The 18,730-nt window shown below is 56.6% G+C and overlaps 3 protein-coding genes across 4 annotated transcripts in view; 1 reads left to right on the forward strand and 2 right to left on the reverse strand.

The window, feature by feature from the left end:
• Window positions 1–1,940: 1,940 nt before the first annotated feature.
• On the reverse strand, window positions 1,941–5,932 carry LOC126030255 (deoxyribonuclease-2-alpha-like). The gene is made up of 6 exons (XM_049788430.1): window positions 5,707–5,932; window positions 5,441–5,621; window positions 5,277–5,355; window positions 4,525–4,689; window positions 4,231–4,428; window positions 1,941–2,643 (listed from the first exon to the last, which is right to left on the reverse strand). Exons 1-6 carry the CDS (start codon window positions 5,799–5,801, stop codon window positions 2,288–2,290), a joined length of 1,074 nt encoding a protein of 357 aa, XP_049644387.1. The 5' UTR covers window positions 5,802–5,932; the 3' UTR covers window positions 1,941–2,287.
• Window positions 5,933–7,362: 1,430 nt separating this feature from the next.
• Window positions 7,363–10,220, reverse strand: KLF1 (KLF transcription factor 1). Its single transcript, XM_049788431.1, has 3 exons — window positions 10,137–10,220; window positions 8,754–9,555; window positions 7,363–7,538 (listed from the first exon to the last, which is right to left on the reverse strand). Exons 1-3 carry the CDS (start codon window positions 10,218–10,220, stop codon window positions 7,363–7,365), a joined length of 1,062 nt encoding a protein of 353 aa, XP_049644388.1.
• A 5,286-nt stretch (window positions 10,221–15,506) lies between these two features.
• GCDH (glutaryl-CoA dehydrogenase) overlaps window positions 15,507–18,730 on the forward strand; it is a 59,642-nt gene continuing 56,418 nt past the window's right edge. For both annotated transcript variants that reach the window (XM_049788426.1, XM_049788425.1), the window contains exons 1-11: window positions 15,507–15,563; window positions 15,636–15,758; window positions 15,853–15,888; window positions 16,064–16,207; window positions 16,296–16,358; window positions 16,519–16,689; window positions 17,269–17,398; window positions 17,477–17,693; window positions 18,016–18,119; window positions 18,223–18,348; window positions 18,425–18,585. In XM_049788426.1, coding sequence (XP_049644383.1) covers window positions 15,668–15,758; window positions 15,853–15,888; window positions 16,064–16,207; window positions 16,296–16,358; window positions 16,519–16,689; window positions 17,269–17,398; window positions 17,477–17,693; window positions 18,016–18,119; window positions 18,223–18,348; window positions 18,425–18,585 — 1,243 coding nt within the window. In that variant the 5' untranslated portion in view covers window positions 15,507–15,563; window positions 15,636–15,667. The remainder of the gene's footprint in view (window positions 15,564–15,635; window positions 15,759–15,852; window positions 15,889–16,063; window positions 16,208–16,295; window positions 16,359–16,518; window positions 16,690–17,268; window positions 17,399–17,476; window positions 17,694–18,015; window positions 18,120–18,222; window positions 18,349–18,424; window positions 18,586–18,730) is intronic.

Consider the following 18,730-nt stretch of genomic DNA (forward strand, 5'->3'; position numbering starts at 1 on the left):
TATGGTCCCCCGTGCCTGCCAGGAGCTACTTCTGAGCAGACAGCCAGGAGTAACCCCTGAGCACCGCCGGGTGTGGCCCAAAAACCAAAAAAAAAAAAAAAAAAGTGAAAACCCACAGACTTTTCACATTTTGACAATTGGTGTTGGTGATGGGATTTAAAAAATTAAAAAGAGGAGAAAACAGCGAAGCCCAACTGAACATTTTGATTTAAAACCACCTGCATCTAACTTTGTTTCAGGTGTATCTCTTGAGCTAAGCCATTTTCTTGCTGGTTTAAATGTGTTTACAGGGGCCGGAGAGATAGAACAGCGGTGTTTGCCTTGCAAGCAGCCAATTCAGGACCTAAGGTGGTTGGTTCAAATCCCAGCTTCCCATATGGTTCCCTCACCCCTGCCTGCCAGGAACTATTTCTGAGCAGATAGCCAGGAGTAACCCCTGAGCACAGCCGGGTGTGGCCCCCACAAAAAAGAATAAGAACAAAGAGGCTGGAGAGATAGCATGTAGGTAAGGCATTTTCCTTACATGCAGAAGAATGGTGGTTTGAATCCCAGCATCCCATATGGTCCCCTGAGTCTGCCAGGAGCAATTTCTGAGTGTACAGCCAAGAGGAACCCCTGAGCGCTGCCGGGTGTGACCAAAAAAAAAAAAAAAAAAAGAATAGGAACAAGGACGTTCTAGGATAGTGCTTAGTAAATAAGCATTAAGAAATTAAAAAAAAAAAAAAAAGAAATTTTAAAGTTTGGGGGCCGGAGAGATAGCACGGACATAAGGTGTTTGCCTTTCATGCAGGACAGTGGTTTGAATCTGGCATCCCATATGGTCCCCCATGCCTGCCAGAGGCGATTTCTGAGCATAGAGCCAGGAGTAACCCCTGAGCGCTGGCAGGTGTGACCCGCCCCCCCAAAAAAAAAAGAAATTTTAAGTTTCAGGTATATATATTTGGTTTTTGGGTTAACCCCGGCAGCGTTCAGGGGTTACTCCTGGCTCTCTGCTCAGAAATCACTCCAGGCAGGCTCAGGGGACCATATGAGATGCTGGGATTCAAACCACTGTCCTTCTGCATGCAAGGCAAACACCTTACATCCTTGCTATCTCTCCGGCCCTGTTACAGGTATATTTTGCAGAAAGTTGTTTCTGGAAAAGGCTATGTTAATTTACACTTTAAACTGTGTTGCTATGGGAATATTAAGGTTCCCACCTTTGGCCAAAGGTGGAAGTCAGGAAAACCAAAGCTTATTACCCTTCCTCATTAATTATTCAAGGGGGGGGAGATGTCACTCCATCCCATCTTCCCTTGTAACCTTACCTGATGGTAAGACCAGCCCATTTCTGGGAAGGGTCTTTGGTAGGTAACAAAAGGATTGCCTGAAAGATTTAAGGGGTTGAGAGAGAGTCAGCAAGAGAGATGCAGGAGTGTTGGCAGGATGGAGAGTTGTGAGAAACAAGTTTTTTTTTTTTTTTTTTTTGGTTTTTGGGCCACACCCAGTAACACTCAGGGGTTACTCCTGGCTATGTGCTCAGAAGTTGCTCCTGGCTTGGGGGACCATATGGGACGCCGGATGATTGAACCGCGGTCCGTCCTAGGCTAGCGCAGGCAAGGCAGGCAGGCACCTTACCTCTAGCGCCAACGCCGGGCCCCGAGAAACAAGTTTAAGGGCAGGACTGACTGACTATGGAGCCAGCGTAAAAGGTTTAAGCATAGGAGCCACACATGATGGCTAGGGCTTTGAATAAAGCTTCCTGTCTCCTGAAACCTTTTTGCTGTGAGTTATTTCTTCGCTGCCACACTGAACCTGCAGACCCGCTGGCAGAAAAGGGTTGCAGGCGCCTGGCTCGGGCCGGCAGAGTCCTCTCTCTCACCATCCCTTCATCTCACCCTCATCCACCTCCATCCAGGACTCAATAATTAATGTTTTTCTACAATGACCCACAGCAGTCATGAAGTTTCAGGAGATATGAAGCTTTATTAATAATAGGCACATATATGGCTTCTCTGCTAACCTTTTAAGCAGGCTCCATTAGCTGCCCTGAACTTAAACCTGTCCCTGATATTTCTCCATGCTGCTAGCCCTCCTGCTATTTCTCGCTGAATCTCCCTCAAATCCCCTTTACACCCCTGAGGAAACCCCTTTAGTAGCAACCACAGACCCCTCCCACTTAGGTGAGGGTCTCCCTCTCCAGGGGAGATAGGAGGAAGTTGGGGGAGGAGTTACATCCACAGGGATTCTCATTTCACAGACGGGCAGACTGAGTCCTGGTTGATGCAAAGGTGTAGCTATCTGGCACTCACTCCATCCGGGTCCTGTGAGAACATCGCTCGTAGTCCTTCACCAGCGGCTGGAAGGCCTTCCAGAGGGCGGGCAGCTGGGCACACAGGATGCCCCCACCCCGATGCTGTTCTGGGATATTCCGGTTCATGTCACCCACACAGGCCCAGGGTCCGTCGGGGGCCACACACCACTTGGAGTGGTCCTCGGTGGAGCGAAAACTGGGCCCAGCGGGTCCGGGGAAGGCGGTCTGGGTCACGTCCAGCACATGGTGTGGTCCCGAGCAGTTGGAAGACAGCTTGCCACGGGAGTTGGGCCAGAACTGGACCTGCAAGGTGCTATCCAGGGCCTCTGCCAGCCAGCCTGAGTACAAGTCTGCAAAGAAAGGAAGGCAGGCACAGGCAGGTAATGGACACTGTCAGGAGGACCCCAGACCACTTCCCCTCTCTGCGCTCAGTGTCCCCAGTTGTCTATTTCTGGTCACCTGTGGCAATGACCGATTATGTAGATTTGGAGGGGCTCCCAACTGGCGCTTGGGTGCCACATCCTGTGATTCTCAGCCAAGCGAGGTCAATGCCAGGGTCCACAGATGCAGTGCCCCTGAGGTGATGGGATGATCTGGACCATCCTGAGGTGCTTAGGGGGCCTCTAAGCTTAGTCCCAGTGAGGTTAGAGGCGACCAAACCTGGGCTCGCTCTATGTATGGAAAGAAAGCATGGCAGCTAAGGTGCTTTCCTTAAACCTAGCCAGTCTAGGTTCAATCCCTGGTACTACCTAGAGCCAGGAGTGCTCCCTGAGCTTAGAGCCAGAAACAAGTCTTGAGCACAGCCTGGTGAGGCCACAAAACAAAGCAAAAATGCAGGTATCGGAGGCTGGAGTGATAGCATAGAAGTAGGGCATTGGGCCCGAAGAGATAGCACAGAGGCGTTTGCCTTGCAAGCAGCCGATCCAGGACCAAAGGTGGTTGGTTCGAATTCCAGTGTCCCATATGGTCCCCCGTGCCTGCCAGGAGCTATTTCTGAGCAGACAGCCAGGAATAACCCCTGAGTAGGGCATTTACATGCTGCTGACCTGGGATGGACCCAGATTTGATTCCTGGCATGCCATATGTTTCCCTGAGCCTGTCAGGAGCAACTGAGAGCAGAGCCAGGAATAACCCCTGAGTGCCACCGAGTATAGCCCCCAAACAAAACAAAAATCAGGGGCCAGAGTGATTGCACAATGGGTAGGGCATTAGCCTTGAACACAACCATCCTGGATTAAATCCTCGAAATCCCATATGGTCCCCCAAGCCTGCCAGGAGGGATTTCTGAGCTCAGAGCCAGGAGTAACCCCTGAAAGCCACCAGATGTGGCCCCCAAAACTGAAAAAATTGCAGATATCAATCTCCCCATTTCTCATATGGGTAAGTTGTGGCTCCTGTTGAATCACGCATATCAAAGGCCAAAGAGAAAGTTCATATGGCCAAGTTCATTCTTAGCAAGCAGGAAGCCTGGGGTTTTTTTGTTTGTTTGTTTGTTTGTTTTTTATTGTTTTTTAGATTTTGGGCCACAACTGGAGGCATTCAGGGGTTACTCCTGACTACATTCAGTTATCGCTCCTGGCAGGCTCAGGTGACCCTATATGGGATGCTGGGGATTGAACCCACCCTGCCACTGTGTTATTGCTCCGGCCCCAGAAGCCTGGGTTTGATCCCTGCACTGCATGATTCTGTTCTTCAAACTGGTAGGAGTAGGTCTCAAGTACAGAGCAGGGAGTACCCCCAGGATCTCACCAGGTGTGACCCCAGAAATACAAGAGAGGAAAAACAAAATACCCATCTACTGCAGAGAATTTGTATCCAGACGTCTATTGCTAACAGACACAGAAACTCTCCCCCTTCCCTGCCCTCAGAGCTGGGCACAGGGACACCCCATTTTCTGGGCCCTCACCAACCCCCCAACCCTCAACCACAGGGCTCACCATCTCCGAACATTCCAAACTTGGCAAAACTCTGGAAGGTGGCCCCAGCTTGGGATGTGAGGGTCACCGTGTTGTTCCAGGGTCCCTGACGGACATGGTGGCCTTTAATGGCCTGTTCCAGGTCCGAGAATTTCTGGGCGAAGGGGCCTTCTAGCCGCTGGTCATACACCAGAGGGTACGTATAGGTCAGCTGTTTGCCTGGAGGTAAAGGGCAGGAGAAAGTGAGGGATGGACCCTGGGTTGTACTTGGGGGCTTGGCAATGAGACTCCCCCAAGGGCTCCCTGTGTACTCACCGATCTCCACAAACTGGTCAAGGGGAAAGGACACGCAGAGCAGTGTCTGCCCGTAGGTCATGGCATTGGGAGGCCAGCTGTAGGCTCCAGAGGAAGCATGAGGGGGGAAACGGGGCACGCTGTGGACCAGCCAGAGGCCCCCGCCTTGATCTAGGAGAACTACCCCTGAGGCAGAGAGGGGGATCAGGGACCGGTATGGTATGAGCTTTCTAGCCAGCACTGGCCCCTGCAGGCACCACTCACTGAGTAGGTTCAGGCCAGGCTGTGTGTTTTCTGCAACCTCCATCCTCCCAGGCCACAGGAAAGGGCATTATTCTGGGCGCTTGCCTTGCACGTGACCAACCCAGGTTCCCTCTCCCCAGCACCCCATAAAGATTGCCTGAGTGTATAGCCAGGAGAAACCCTGGAGCACCATTGGGTGTGCCCCCCCCCCAATAAAAACAGAAGCCTTAAAACAACAACTATAAAGAGCATTATTATAACAGGTGGAAAAAGTCTCCATGTGTCATCGCTCTTCTGCCCACATAGTATCAGGTAATGCTTAGGCAACCTGTATGTTCCCAACTGCCCAGGTATAATTTTTTCTTTGTTGAAGGAGGCCAAGACAGGTCAGCAGTGTGCAAAACTATCTCCCTAGCCCTGCCCAAGCTATTACTAGTATTGTTGTTATTATCACAATTACTGTTATTTTTATTACTACTATTGTTGTTATTGTTATTACTGGGAAGTGCTTGGGCAATCCAGAGCCTCACCCTTCGTGTGCCCGTGGCTGGAAGTGGTCTCATCCTCTCTGGATTTCGGAGGCTGGTCATTGTAGAGGAGGAAAGCCAGCTGCAGGGGGAGATGGAGGTGCACTGCTAAGATTTCCCCCCCAAACCTGCCTCCCTCTAAGATCAGCAGGACGGCACCCCCTCACCTGGCTGGCGTTGTTTCGGTAGAGAGGCAACAGGCTGCGACCCACGGCGCCCTGCGAGCTGTTGATGGAGCCCACGCCATCCTGCCAGCCCCCCGAGTCGGCGTCCAAGTATTTGTACTGCAGGCCCTTCTGCGTGGCCGGCCCGGATCCGCTGTGGGCCGGGAGCTTGTACACGACGAACCTGGAGTTTGGAGGGGCGCGGGGAAGCTCCAAAAGTTAGCTCCTGGTTCAACCCTCCCCAACCCCGGGCCACCATCAGCGCTCACCAGTCCACGGGGTGTCCCGAGTCCCCGATGCAGCTCAGGGCCCCTGCCGGGACCCACAGCAGCGCGGCCAGCAGCAGCGGGCTCAGGGCCGCCATGGACGCTGGGGCAATCAGAGTGCGGAGATCGCGGGGAGCCGATCATGAGTCTCTGCCCCCGGACTTGCACTTCCCCAAACCGGTCTGGGAACCGGGGTGTCGAGGTCCAGTGAGCGCGGAGGCTCCGCCCTCCCCAAAGCAGAAGCAGAGCTTGCAGAAGGCTGCAAGTGGTCCTCGAGGCCGAGTTGATCTTGCAAGTGGCCACGCCCCCGGTTCGGGTTAGGCCCCGCCCCAAGGAGGTCATGTGATTTCGGGTACGCCCTCATCCGCTCTGGGCCAATCATAGCGCTCTTGTCCCCTCTAGGCCCCGCCCCCGTCTCTTTCCATTGGCTCAGACTCTAAGGCGCTCTTCCCCGGGTTCCCACGGCTTCCTGGATTTGGAGTTCGGGCACAAGTTTGAATTCACAGCCTTGAGTTGAATTGCTGCGACCTTTTCTTTCTCCCTGTTGCTCTCTCATTCTGTATTTGTGCCACCCCAGAAATGTCGGGCGACTACGTCCTTCCCAGCTATGCTGGGGGATCCTGGGGTGCCAGGAATGAAATTGCTGTTGGCCACAAAGATACGAGGTGTTAACCCTGTACTGTCTTCTCTTATTTCATTTATCACACCCGGCGCTGTTCAGGGGTTACTTCTGGCTCTGCACTCAGAAATCACTCTTGGTGTGGTGATCTATATAGGGTGCCAGGGATTGAACCCAGGTCCTTTTGTGAGCCAGGCAAACTCCCTCCCACCTATACTATCTTTCTGGTCCTGGTCTTTCCTCTCCTCATAAGAGGCTCATGTACCTGACTGTCCACCTTTTTACCTGCATGTTTTCTGGGGTATTCTTGAGAGAACCTAAGGGGTCTCTTCATACTGGTATAGCAGAAGGGGAAGGGTCTGATGGTCTGAAATCCAGGCGAAGGTGTTCCCGGAGCTAAAGCAGGAAACTAGGACTTTGTGCCCTGACTGGGGTTAAGGGATTGAAGGAGGTAACACATCTGGGGGAGTGCAGGGGGGTCCTGAGGTTCAGGTGATTAGTGTGCCAAGGTGAATATATCCCCATGACACCTCTGTGGGTACAACTTCCTCCCCTCTCTGTCCCCAAAACCCAAAAACTCAGGCCAACACCAAAGCATTATCTGGAAATGACATTTTTACAAGACCCAAAGCCATTCACAGCCAACTGTAGACCTGTATGTGGTCATGGGGCGCTCCCCCCCTCCCAAACCAAGGCTCTGGGGTGCCTCAGCCTGCAGCCTCACCACCACCACCTTTCAGGGCCATCAGGAGTCAGGATTGCCCAGGTGAGTCCAGCCAGTGTCTTGAATGTCCATCTGAATCTGGGTATTGGGATGTCACTGTCACAGTTCTGCTGTGACCTTAGGATGTCTCTGTCAGGCTCCCTGTGTCTGGAACAGGAGGGGTTCCATCCAGAGGCTCCCCAGTTCTGTCTCTTGCCTGTCCTAGATTTTTTGGTGTCTCTGTGTGACTGGGTGAAGGTCCTCCAGGAATCAAACCCCATGAGCTTTTCTTTATCCCCTTCCCGTGCACAGAAGGTCCTAGTGGCAGGACAGTGGCTCAGAGGTGGCGCTTCATGTGCAAAGCCAGGTGATCAGAGCGTGAGAAAGCACGTGGGCAGATCTGGCATCGGAAGGGCCTCTGTCCCGTGTGCTTTCGATAATGGCGGGTCAGCTCATCCGATCGAGCGAACTTCCAGCCACAGCCGTCCCACGTGCAGGCGTAGGGCTTCTCCCCTGGAAGAAGGGGAGGTGGGCACCATCTGTTCAGTACCACCCCCTCCCATCCCAGTGTCCCCCATCCCTGGGATTGCCCAAACTCATTTGCTCAGCCTTGGCCACAATTAGGGTGAACCCCTTGGAATAAATGCAAGCAGGCTTCACTCCTAGAGATGGACTTTCTTTCCATCAGCATGCAAGGCCCTCCACACCACCCTTTTGTGGGACCTTTTGTGGCCACACCCAACAGTGCTCAGGGCTTACTCCTGGCTCTGTGCTCAGGGATCACTCCTGACAGTGCTCAAGGGCCCAGATGGCGCATGGGGGTGAGAACTCAGATGTCAGGGTACAAGGCCCTACCCGCTGTTCTATGGCTCGTGCTCCTCAACCTATACATGCCCCACCTCTTAACTGCCAGCCCCCTGCTATGCTACCCCAGCGACTCCTGTGTCCACTCGCCCCAGAACCACACCTACAGCCTGACACCACTCATGATGCTCTGGGCCAACTTCTGAGGGCCCCTTGACTCAGTTCCCTAGGCGTAAACCTCATTCCTCCTTGCCTTTATCCCACGGGCCCCGACCCCAAAGTCATGGATGGCCCTGTCCCAGCCTTTAGCCCCCACCCTCAGTGTGGCCAATCCTCATCCCCATTTCTTTTCTAGCCCCGCCCCTTATCCTGTGATTTCAATAGGCCCCGCCCCACGCTTTAGTCCCACCCCCAGAGTGGCTCTTTTCTTTTCAAGCCCGCCTCTGGGACTTCTGATTTCGATGATGGCCCCGCCTCCAGCGTGTTTGGCCAATCCGCATCCCCATTTCTTTCCTAGCCCCGCCCCTCCTTTAGCGTGGCCAATCCGCGGCCCCGTTTTTTTCCTAGCCCCGCCTCCAGCATGCTGGCCAATCCGCATCCCCGTTTTTTTCCTAGCTCCTCTCTAGGCCCTGTGATTTTTAATAGCCCCGCCCCTCGCTTAGGACCCACCATTAGCGTGGCCAGTCCGCATCCCCGTTACTTTCCTAACCCCGCCCAAAACTTGTAATTTGAATAGTCCCGCCCGCGTTCTAGCCCCGCCTCCAGCGTGGCCAATCTGTGGCCCCGTTTCTTCTCTCGCCCCGCCCTCAGGCTTTGTAATTTGAATAGACTCGCCCCGCGCTTTAGACCTGCCTCCAGCGTGGCCAATCCGCATCCCCGTTTCCTCCCTAGGCCCGCCTCCCGGCCCGGGCCCCGCCTCCTCACCGGTGTGCGTGCGCAGGTGTGCCTTCAGGTGCGAGCTCTTGGTGTAGCTCTTGTCGCAGCCCGGGTGCGAGCACAGGTGCGCCGCGGGCTTCTTGCGCGCGCTGGCGCTCCGGCTGCGCCGGGGTGCCGCCGTCTCCGCGCTCCCGCCCGAGTCCCCGGCGCCGCCCGCTGACTCGGAGCCCAGGCAGCTCAGGAAGGAGTGGGGCGCCGCGGGGCCCGGCGCGGGCGCCCGCAGCCCGCGGAAGAACTGGAAGTGCCCTTGGTACTGGGGCGCGGGGTACAGCGCCGGGTACCCGGACAGCAGCCCGTAGGGGCCGCCCGGCGCCGCCGGCACGGAGAGCCCGGCCCGCGGGAAGTAGCTGCCCGGGGCGGCCGCCCTCGGGCCCGGGTACAGCGGGTGCAGCGGCCGCGCCTTGGGCTCGGGGCCCGGGACCAGGGCGGCACCCACGAAGGCGTCGGGGCCCGGGGCCCGGGAAGCCGGGCGCGCCCAGCACGGGTGCTCGTCGGGACCCAGGAGCCCGGGCACCAGCCCCGGGCCGCCCGCATAGGCTGCGAGAGTCTCGGGGGGCGGCGGGAACGCCTCGTCGGCGCCTTCAGGGGGCGGGCGAGCGCAGGCCTGGGGGGCGCCCCCCGGCTCCGAGCTCTGGAGGCTGGTGAGCAGGAGGTCGAGGTCCCAGGGGGTGACCGTGTCCCTCGCCGGGTCTGGGTCCTCGACGGGCGGGTCCTCCGACTCCTGTTTCACGTGGAGGGGCGGCCCCGGGGGGCCAGGCCCCAGATCCTGCCCCTCTTCCTGGCGCCACCACTGCGGGAAGGAAGCCAGGGCAGTGGCGTGAGGCTGCAGACAATCCCGGGGCATGCCAAGGGCTGGCCCCCAGGGGGACAAACAGGGTCTGGAAGTGGGGTATTGGGCTCCTCTGTCTTTGTGGGGCCCCCTCCTGCCCCCCACTCCCGCTCAGAGTCTATCTGCTGGCTGGAGGGAGGAGATAAGCCTCAGTATCAGGAGCTGCACTCAGGCCTGGGGGAAGGGGTGCCAGGGAAGGGGTGCCATGGAGGAGGGGGGGGCAGAACCTTGCCTCAGTTTCCCCACTGAATCTCCCTCTCCTTCTCTGAACCCCAGTAAGAGTCACTCCAATAGTAATTCCCCAAATTACTAAAACATTCACCACCACCACCACAACCAACCAGATCTGGGTTATCTGGGGTCTAGTCCAGAAACACGGCCCCAGTTCCCCCACCTCAAGTTCTGGGTTCGAAATAGAACCCTCCCCCGACTCTAGGAGCAAATCCAGAGTTCTGGATAGGGCTGGGGGGGTCCTGAGAAAGATGCACGTGAACCCCCAGTTCTGTGTCCACATCCAGCGCCCCCATAGCCCCTGAGCCCACCTTGAGGAAGTATTCCTGTGAATCTAAGAGGCCCACCGCGGTCAGCGTGCTGATGGCCGGCAAGGCCGTGTCCGCAGTGGTCATGCCGTGTGCCCACCGGGGCCTCCGGCCTCCGCTCCCTCGGCTGCTTTGTGGGTTCTGAGTCCCCGAAGGCTCCTTGGAGCCTCCGCTCTGTCTTCAGCTGATTGGCTGCAGCCCCTGATAAGGGCAGGCAAGGTGGGGGGTACCGCTTCTGGGGGACAGAACTCACGGCGCTGAGTCTGCCAGACAGAGTTTATTCCCCCAAACTATGTGAGATGTCAGGGGTTGGGGGTTCTGAGTTTGGGGGGACTCAGAGATTCTGGGTTTCAGGGGTTCTGGCAAGTGCATATAATGAGACCAAAAGGAGTCTTGATGTCCTGCTCCCTGCAACCTCCTTGAGACCAGGGGGACGGGATGGAGAGGCAGAGCAGGATTCCCGGGGGAGAACTTTAAGTCCTTTCCCCCACACGGGACCCTGCAACCCCCACAGAGCCCCACAAACAGCGGCCACTGTGCTGATGGCGGGACCTGGCGCGAACTACCCGCCAAGCCAAGTATTATCAGACACAGCAGACGCGGAGACCGCTATCAGGAGGGCGCCCTGCGTAGCCCCAACTCAGAGCTGGTGGCCAAGAGGGGCTGAGCAACACCGGATCACCACTCGACTTCACACTTCCTGACCTCGAGGCGACTCGGTCCAGCCCAGGGCCCCATCATCAGCCGCTCCCTACAACTCTAAAGCCCCAGGCAGGGCATCTCAGCTGTTCTGCCTGGGACATGGGGAGACGCCCCATATCGTGAGAGGACTCAGTGGTTAGGCACCCAAAACTAACTGTTGACCAGAATCCCCAGGCCCTGTTTGGGCCCAGGAAGCCGCTAAGTTTCCTTCTCCCCACGCAGTGCTCAGGACTTAGTCCTGGCGGGTCTCTGGGAACCCTAGGGGATGCCATGGATTGAACCCAGCTTGGCTGCATGCAAGACAAACGTCCTACCTGCTCTACCCCCACTGCTAAATTTCTTTTTTGTTTTAATTGGGTCGCACCCGGCGACAATCGGGTTCCTTCTGGCTCTGCCTTCAGGAATCGCTCCTGGCAGGCTTGGGGACCATGTGGGATGCTGGGAATCGAATCTGGGTCAGTCCTGGGTAGATCGCTGCAAGACAAAGCTCCTACGGCAGTGCTATCGCTCCAGCCCTGTTGCTAAATTTCTGAGCCCCAAGAGGAAGGTTTCTGAGGCTCTATACCACGGTCCCAAAGGGGTGATGTGAATACACATCATATTTACACACTTAAGTTTAGAATCTCTCACACATACACATGTTCTGCATTGGCAAAGTGGCATCAATTTCTGGTTTCTTTATCACACAGACTATGTTGTCCTGCCTGATATTCATTCTCTTTACCCCCGGCTAGGCTATACACAGATATACAATCCACAGAAAACCTATACAGCCACACACTGGGCTGGGTCCACCTTAGTGCAAGCCCCCCCAGTGCCTGAGCTGACCAAATTCCAAGACAGGAGAGATTGCAGCGGGGAAGGCACCTGAGCATCACATATGGTCCCCCAGGTATCACCAGGAGCAACCCCTGAGCACAGAACCAGAAGTAAACCCTAAGCACCTCCATGTGTTTGGTCCACAAACCAAAATAAAGGAAGAAGGGGGGGACTGGAATGATAGATAGCACAGTGGCAGAGTGTTAGCCTTGCACGCTGCCAACCCAGGACAGACCCGGGTTCGAACTTGGGTTCAATCCCTGGCATCCCATAAGGTCCCCCTGAGCCTGCCAGGAGTGATCTCTGAGTGCAGAGCCAGGAATAACTCCTGAGTGCAGCTGGGTGTGGCCTTTAAAAAATAAAATAAATTTGGGCCCAGAGAGATAGCACAGCGGTGTTTGTCTTGCAAGCAGCCGATCTAGGACCAAAGGTGGTTGGTTCAAATCCCGGTGTCCCATATGGTCCCCTGTGCCTACCAGGAGCTATTTCTGAGCAGACAGCCAGGAGTAACCCCTGAGCACCGCCGGGTGTGGCCCAAAAACCAAAAAAAAAAAAAAAAAATTAAAAAGAAAGGAAGGGGCCAGAGAGATAGCATGGAGGTTAAGGCGTTTGCCTTGCATGCTGAAGGACGGTGGTTCAAATCCCGGCATCCTATATGGTCCCCCGAGCCTGCCGGGGGTGACTTCTGAGCATAGAGCCAGGAGTAGCCCCTGAGCACTGCTGGGTGTGACTCAAAAACCAAAAACCAAAACAAAACAAATAAAAAAGAAAGGAAGAGATATCTTTGGATGAATTCGTGTTTATATGGGTGCTAAACCCACTCAGACACTCACTCTCTGTCTCTGTCTCTCTCTGTCTCTCTCATAAACAGTTTAGTTTCAATGGCACAGACCCTTCAGGTGCCTGGATATGTTGGTGCACAAGCAGTGGCCACACACAGGTCACACAATCTCTCCCCAGGCACATGAACATGTTGGGAGACACACAACCATCTCCATACACAGCAATGCACACAACTACCCACCAGACACAACCACAGACAACATTTGTAAAACCTACAACCGCACGAGGTCCCACTTCTTACCACTGTCAATGTTTGTGTGTGTATGTGGTTCCCCGGTTCCCCAAACAGCCAGCTGTGCGATTGGCTCTGCCTGGCTTGGTGGGAATTAAGCAATTAATGCAAGGCACATTCCCCACCACTGAGCTACATCCTTGGCACCCACATGTTATCTTGGGGGGAGGCCACACTGCGTGGAATTTAGAGGCTATCAATGCCACTAATGACTGGGTATGACTGGGGGGCCATGAAGTGTCATAGATCAAACTTGGGGCTTTGCTCATGGAAGGTTTATACCTTCCATTTCAATCTCCCTAGCCACTGATTGATTTTGGTTTTGAGGACACACCTGGAAGTGCTCAGGAGTTATTTCTGGCTCTGAGGACAATATGGGGTGTTGGGGATCCCAACCCAGGTTGATTCTAGTGTAAGGCAAGAAATGTACCCCGCTGTTCTATCTAGCCCTTTAGACTAACACAATTGTATTGCTAATGTTCAGCAGCAGGGGGCGCACCCAGTTAAATCCAGACACCCAGCAGAGCAGGAAACCAAGACCCTGAGATCTGAGAGGCTCAACCTCCTTGAAGGGAGACTGGGCACCACAGACACATAATCCGAGTGGGAAGGCCACAGATGCATCACCAAAAAGACTTACCATGTACTTAGAGATGGAATAAAGTCCCGTTTTTATTTATTTTTTTGTGGGTTTTTTGTTTTTTGTTTTTTGTTTTTTTTTTTTTTTGGGTCACACCCGGCAGTGCTCAGGGGTTACTCCTGGCTTCATGCTCAGAAATTGCTCCTGCCAGGCTCGGGGGACCATATGGGACACCGGGATTCGAACTGATGACCTTCTGCATGAAAGGCAAACGCCTTACCTCCATGCTATCTCTCCGGCCCCTTTTTTTTGTGGTTTTTGGGTCACACCCGGCAGTGCTCAGGGGTTATTCCTGGCTCCACGCTCAGAAATTGCTCCTGGCAGGCACGGGGGACCATATGGGACGCCGGGATTCGAACCGATGACCTCCTGCATGAAAGGCAAACACCTTACCTCCATGCTATCTCTCCGGCCCCCATTTTTATTTATTTTTAATTATTTTATTTTTGTTTTTGTTTTTGGGCCACTCTTGGCGGCTCTCAGGGATTACTCCTGGCTCTGTACCCAGAAATTGCTCCTGGTAGGTTTGGGGGGGTCATATGGGATGCCGAAGATTGAATGTGGGTCCGTCCCAGGTCGGCAGTGTGCAAGGCAAATGCCCTACCACTGTGCTATCACTCCACCCCTAAAATCCTTTTTTGTTTGTTTTTAGCTCACACTTGGAGGCACTCTTTGCTCTGTGCTCAGAAATCGCTCCTGGCAGGCATGAGGGACCATATGGGATGTCAGGATTTGAACCACAATCCATCCTGGATCAACTGTGTGCAAGGCAAACGCCCTACTGCTGTGCTATATCTTCGACCCCTAAAATCCTATTTTTTGTTTTGTTTTATTTTGTTTTTTGGGTCACACCTGGGGTTATTCCTGTCTCTACGCTCAGAGATCGCTCCTGGCAGGCTCGGGGGATCATATGGGATGCCGGGAGGTGTTTATTTAGTTGGGGGTTGGGGTAATAGTGAGTAGGGCATTGCTTTGCATGCTGCCAACCCGGATTCGATCCTTGGCACCCCTTTTGGTCGCCAGAGCCAGCCTGGAGTAATTTCTGAGTGCAAAGATGCTGGGTGTAGCCCCAAAGCAAAGCAAAACAAAACAAAAAAGATCCCGGAATGCAGTGTGTGTGTGTGTGTGTGTGTGTGTGTGTGTGTGTGTGTGTGTGTGTGTGTGTGTGTGTGTGTGCTCCAGAGCACCACCTGGACTGATCCTGGAATGCAGTGTGTGTGTGTGTGTGTGTGTGTGTGTGTGTGTGTGTGTGTGTGTGTGTTGGGGGTTGAGCCTGTGGTTCCCAAACCCCAAATCACCAGGAGCATATAACTTTTCTCTCAGGTCTCATAGGAGAGAAAATGCACACGCACACATACAAATACACCGTCACTCGCGTGAAAAGAAATTGCAAAGGTGCCGGAGAGAGAGCATAGAGATAAGGCGCTGGCCTTGCATGCCAAAGAACGGTGGTTCAAATCCCGGCATCCCATAGGGTCCCCTGAGCCTGCCAGGAGCGATTTCTGAGCGTAGAGCCAAGAGGAACCCCTGAGTGCTGCCGAGTATGCCCCCCCAAAATTGCAATTACATCAGCACCCCAAAAGCCGTGCACCCCCTAAATGCAGATTCAGGCACATTTATACGCAAGAGATGCACAGAATTTGGGGGCACGTGGGACCCCCACTTAGTCACCCAGGGTCAACTTGTGCCTCCTGGGGCAGGTCGGCACACATTTTGGGCTGGGATCCTCCATCAGAGTCTGCCTCTCCCCTCGCCGTCCCTCCACAATTTACACTCACAACCCGATCACGGGAGACCCGGAGGCCTGACCTCGGGCCTCAGTTTCCCCCTTTAACTCCGGAATTCCTCCGCTCACACGCCCCCCGCAACTGACCAACCGTGAATGAACCGAGCCCACCCCCTAAGCCAATCAGCGAAGGGCATCCGGAGGACCAATCGGATCGCCGCACTCTTCTTCGCCCCGCCTCCTTGTTACGCTTCTTAAAGGGACCCACCTGCCTGGGCCCGACGAGTTCCTTGCCTACGCGGGCAAAGAAGACGTGGCCCTTTTAAAAGGCAGAGCGCGTGAAGCGGCCCGGAACTAGGATAAGCCAATGAGAAGCCTCCCCGAGCCTGTGCCCCGCCCACCGCGCCCGAGGTCAAAAACCCCGTGTCTGTGGCAGCGCGGCCAGCCAGGCCGCCCCGGGGGCTCCAGGTAAGAGCCGGGCCGGGGTCGGGTGTCCGGGTGGCTGCCGCCCCCGGGTCCTAACGCCCTCCGCCCGTCCAGGTCCAGTCGGCCGTCGTCGCTCCGCCGCCCGCATGGCCCTGAGAAGCGTCTCCGCGCGGCTGCTGCGCTCCGGCTCCTGCCTGCGTGGCCTGCGAGCCTGGGGCTCGGCGGCGGCGCAGACCGGTCAGTCTCCGAGCCCAGGCCGGAGCGGGCGGTGGGGAGGGGCGCCCCGCGTCCGGCCGCCACCCCGGGCCGACCTTCTGGTTCTTTGTTGCAGAGAAGAGCGGGAAGGCCCAGAGCCGAGCCGCCAAGGGTGAGGACCCGCTGCGCCCGCCCGTGGCCCTGGTCTGCCCCAGACACACACACAAGCACTCGAGGTCCCCTTTGCAGGGCCGGGGTGGAGGTGGAGGCGCGGGGCGCGGGGCGCAGGGCTCCGGGGCAAGGCCTGGACCCGGCCTGAGTCGCCCTCCGCGCCCCTCGCGCCCCAGCCCCCCGGCCCGAGTTCAACTGGAGAGACGCCCTGGTGCTGGAGGAGCAGCTGTCGGCCGACGAGATCCTCATCCGAGACACCTTTCGCACCTACTGCCAGGAGCGCCTCATGCCGCGCATCCTGCTGGCCAATCGCAATGAAGGTGCCGGCGGGCGCCTGGGGTGTGGGGGTCCCCCTCCGGCTGCAGCTCTGTCCCTGGAGCAAGCTGCTTTTCTGACCCTTCTCTGCAGTGTTTCATCGTGAGATCATCTCGGAGATGGGGGAGCTTGGCGTGCTGGGCCCCACCATCAAAGGTAGGGACCAGTTTGTCTCGGCTCTGAAAATGGAAAGCTCTCCCACCCCTCCCCATTGCGCCTCCCGGCCCTGTTGACCCTGTCCCTTGGGACCCAGGAGCCCCGGGCCTCTGCCGAACAGGGCTTGGAACCCCACGGCCCTCCTCTCCGCCTCCTCTAGGGTATGGCTGTGCGGGGGTCTCGTCTGTGGCCTACGGGCTCCTGGCTCGGGAGCTGGAGCGCGTGGACAGTGGCTACAGGTCAGCAATGAGTGTCCAGTCCTCCCTGGTCATGCACCCCATCTACGCCTACGGCAGCGAGGAGCAGCGGCAGAAGTACCTGCCCCGGCTGGGTGAGCGGCTGCCCGCTCAGGCTGGTGGGAGGAAAAGGGTGCAGTGGCCTGGACCAGGCTGTGGCTGTCAACCCCCCAACCCCCAGCTGCCCGTGTCCGCACCTCAAGGCTGAGACCAGCAGCCAGCAGGCCAGATCCTGGCGCCCTGCACATCTGTCCCTCCACCACCCTCTCTCCTGATTGGCTTTCCCGCCGGAGTCCTGCCCCCTGAGTCCCGGCCCAAAGTTTAAAGTCTTCCCTTGGAAGATTGAACAGGCCCGTTGACCTTTCACCTTATCCCTGGACACTTATCTTTTATTTTGGGGGGAATCTACATTGGCGGGACTCAGCTTACTTCTCAGTGTTCAGGGATCACTCCTGGCAGTGTTTGGGGAATCCTGTGGGGTGGTGGGATGGAACCCGGATTGGCTGCCAGCTCGAGATCCTCCCAGCACATTGCCCGGCCTTTTTCCACTGTCCTTCACCCCTTCCTTCATTGCCCTTCGGGGGTGCAGGGCTCCTCCCTGACTCTTGCAGCCCGTGTCCAGTGCAGGGGATATGCGGGGAGATGGCAGCATAGTGACTGTCTTCCGCCCGCAGCCAAGGGGGAGCTCCTAGGTTGCTTCGGGCTCACTGAGCCCAACCACGGGAGTGACCCAGGCAGCATGGAGACACAAGCGCGATACAACCCCACCAGCAAGACCTACACCCTCAACGGGGCCAAGACCTGGTGAGCAGCGGCCTGGGCGACTGGGGGACCAGGGAGGAGGGGGCGGCCTCACCACTGCCCCACCTGCCCTGCCCCCAGGATCACCAACTCGCCGGTGGCCGACCTGTTCGTTGTGTGGGCTCGGTGTGAAGACAACTGCATTCGGGGCTTCCTGCTCGAGAGGGGTATGCGGGGCCTCTCAGCACCCCGGATCGAGGGCAAGTTCTCGCTGCGGGCCTCGGCCACCGGCATGATCGTCATGGACGGCGTGGAAGTGCCAGAAGAAAATGTGCTCCCCAACGCCTCGGGGCTGGGGGTGAGCAGGGCCACCCAGGGAGGGGTATTGGGCCTGGGATGGTTTGGGGGGGTGAGGGGAGCATCCCCCCACAGGGCCTTGTGCAGGGAACCCGCACTTGGCGACAGGAAATGCTCTGAGCTGGGTCCTGGGGCCTCACCCTGCTCAACCGTTGGCAGGGGGCAACCCCACCAAGCCTGGCTCTGGAGAGTAGCCCCCGAGCCGACTCAGCTCCAGCCTGGGCGTTTGTGCTGCTGGATCAGGCCACGGGATGGCAATCCCTGGGGAGTGGGGGCCAGGCATCCCTCCCCTGGGCAGGGCTGAAGCACCCATTCCCTTCCAGGGTCCCTTTGGCTGCCTCAACAACGCGCGCTATGGCATCTCCTGGGGTGTGCTGGGAGCCGCCGAGTTCTGCTTGCACACAGCAAGGCAGTACACCCTGGACAGGCAAGTCCCTGCGCCCTGCCGTTCATGCCGGAGCTCCCCACAATGAAATGCTGGGCTGGGGTTGGGGGTCCTCTGCTCACTGACCCTGCCTGGCTCCTCTTAGGATCCAGTTTGGCGTTCCACTGGCCCGGAACCAGCTGGTCCAGAAGAAGCTGGCGGACATGCTCACCGAGATCACGCTGGGCCTGCACGCCTGCCTGCAGCTCGGCCGCCTCAAGGATCAGGACAAGTAGGGCCAGTAAAGAAGGGCCCCTGGGGAGCTCACGGTCTGGGTGGTGACAGATGACCCTGTTTGTGCCTCCCAGGGCCACCCCTGAGATGGTCTCCCTGCTCAAGAGGAATAACTGCGGGAAGGCCCTGGACATTGCCCGCCAAGCCCGTGACATGCTGGGGGGCAACGGCGTGTCAGACGAGTACCACGTGATCCGGCACGTCATGAACCTGGAGGCGGTGAACACCTATGAAGGTGGGGTACAGCGCCCTCCCACACCTCTGTGGGAGAGGGGTCAGAGCTGCCTCTAGGCCATAAACAGATTCAACCCCATAACAAGGGTGCAGTGGAGCCGGAGCAATAATCTAGCAGGGAGGGCATTTGTCTTGCATTTAACTGG

Source organism: Suncus etruscus, chromosome 15 (genome assembly GCF_024139225.1).
Source record: "Suncus etruscus isolate mSunEtr1 chromosome 15, mSunEtr1.pri.cur, whole genome shotgun sequence".
Classification (NCBI taxonomy): Eukaryota; Metazoa; Chordata; class Mammalia; order Eulipotyphla; family Soricidae; genus Suncus; species Suncus etruscus.

Coding starts and splice junctions, on each gene's coding strand:
- LOC126030255 (XM_049788430.1), bottom strand. CDS start 5,801: ATGGCGGCCCTGAGCCCGCTGCTGCTGGCCGCGCTGCTGTGGGTCCCG. Junction 4,429..4,524: donor TGACCAGTTTGTGGAGATCG/GTGAGTACACAG, acceptor CTTTACCTCCAG/GCAAACAGCTGACCTATACG. Junction 2,644..4,230: donor GTTTGGAATGTTCGGAGATG/GTGAGCCCTGTG, acceptor CTTTCTTTGCAG/ACTTGTACTCAGGCTGGCTG.
- KLF1 (XM_049788431.1), bottom strand. CDS start 10,220: ATGACCACTGCGGACACGGCCTTGCCGGCCATCAGCACGCTGACCGCG. Junction 9,556..10,136: donor CACAGGAATACTTCCTCAAG/GTGGGCTCAGGG, acceptor TCCTTCCCGCAG/TGGTGGCGCCAGGAAGAGGG. Junction 7,539..8,753: donor ACACCTGCGCACGCACACCG/GTGAGGAGGCGG, acceptor CCCTTCTTCCAG/GGGAGAAGCCCTACGCCTGC.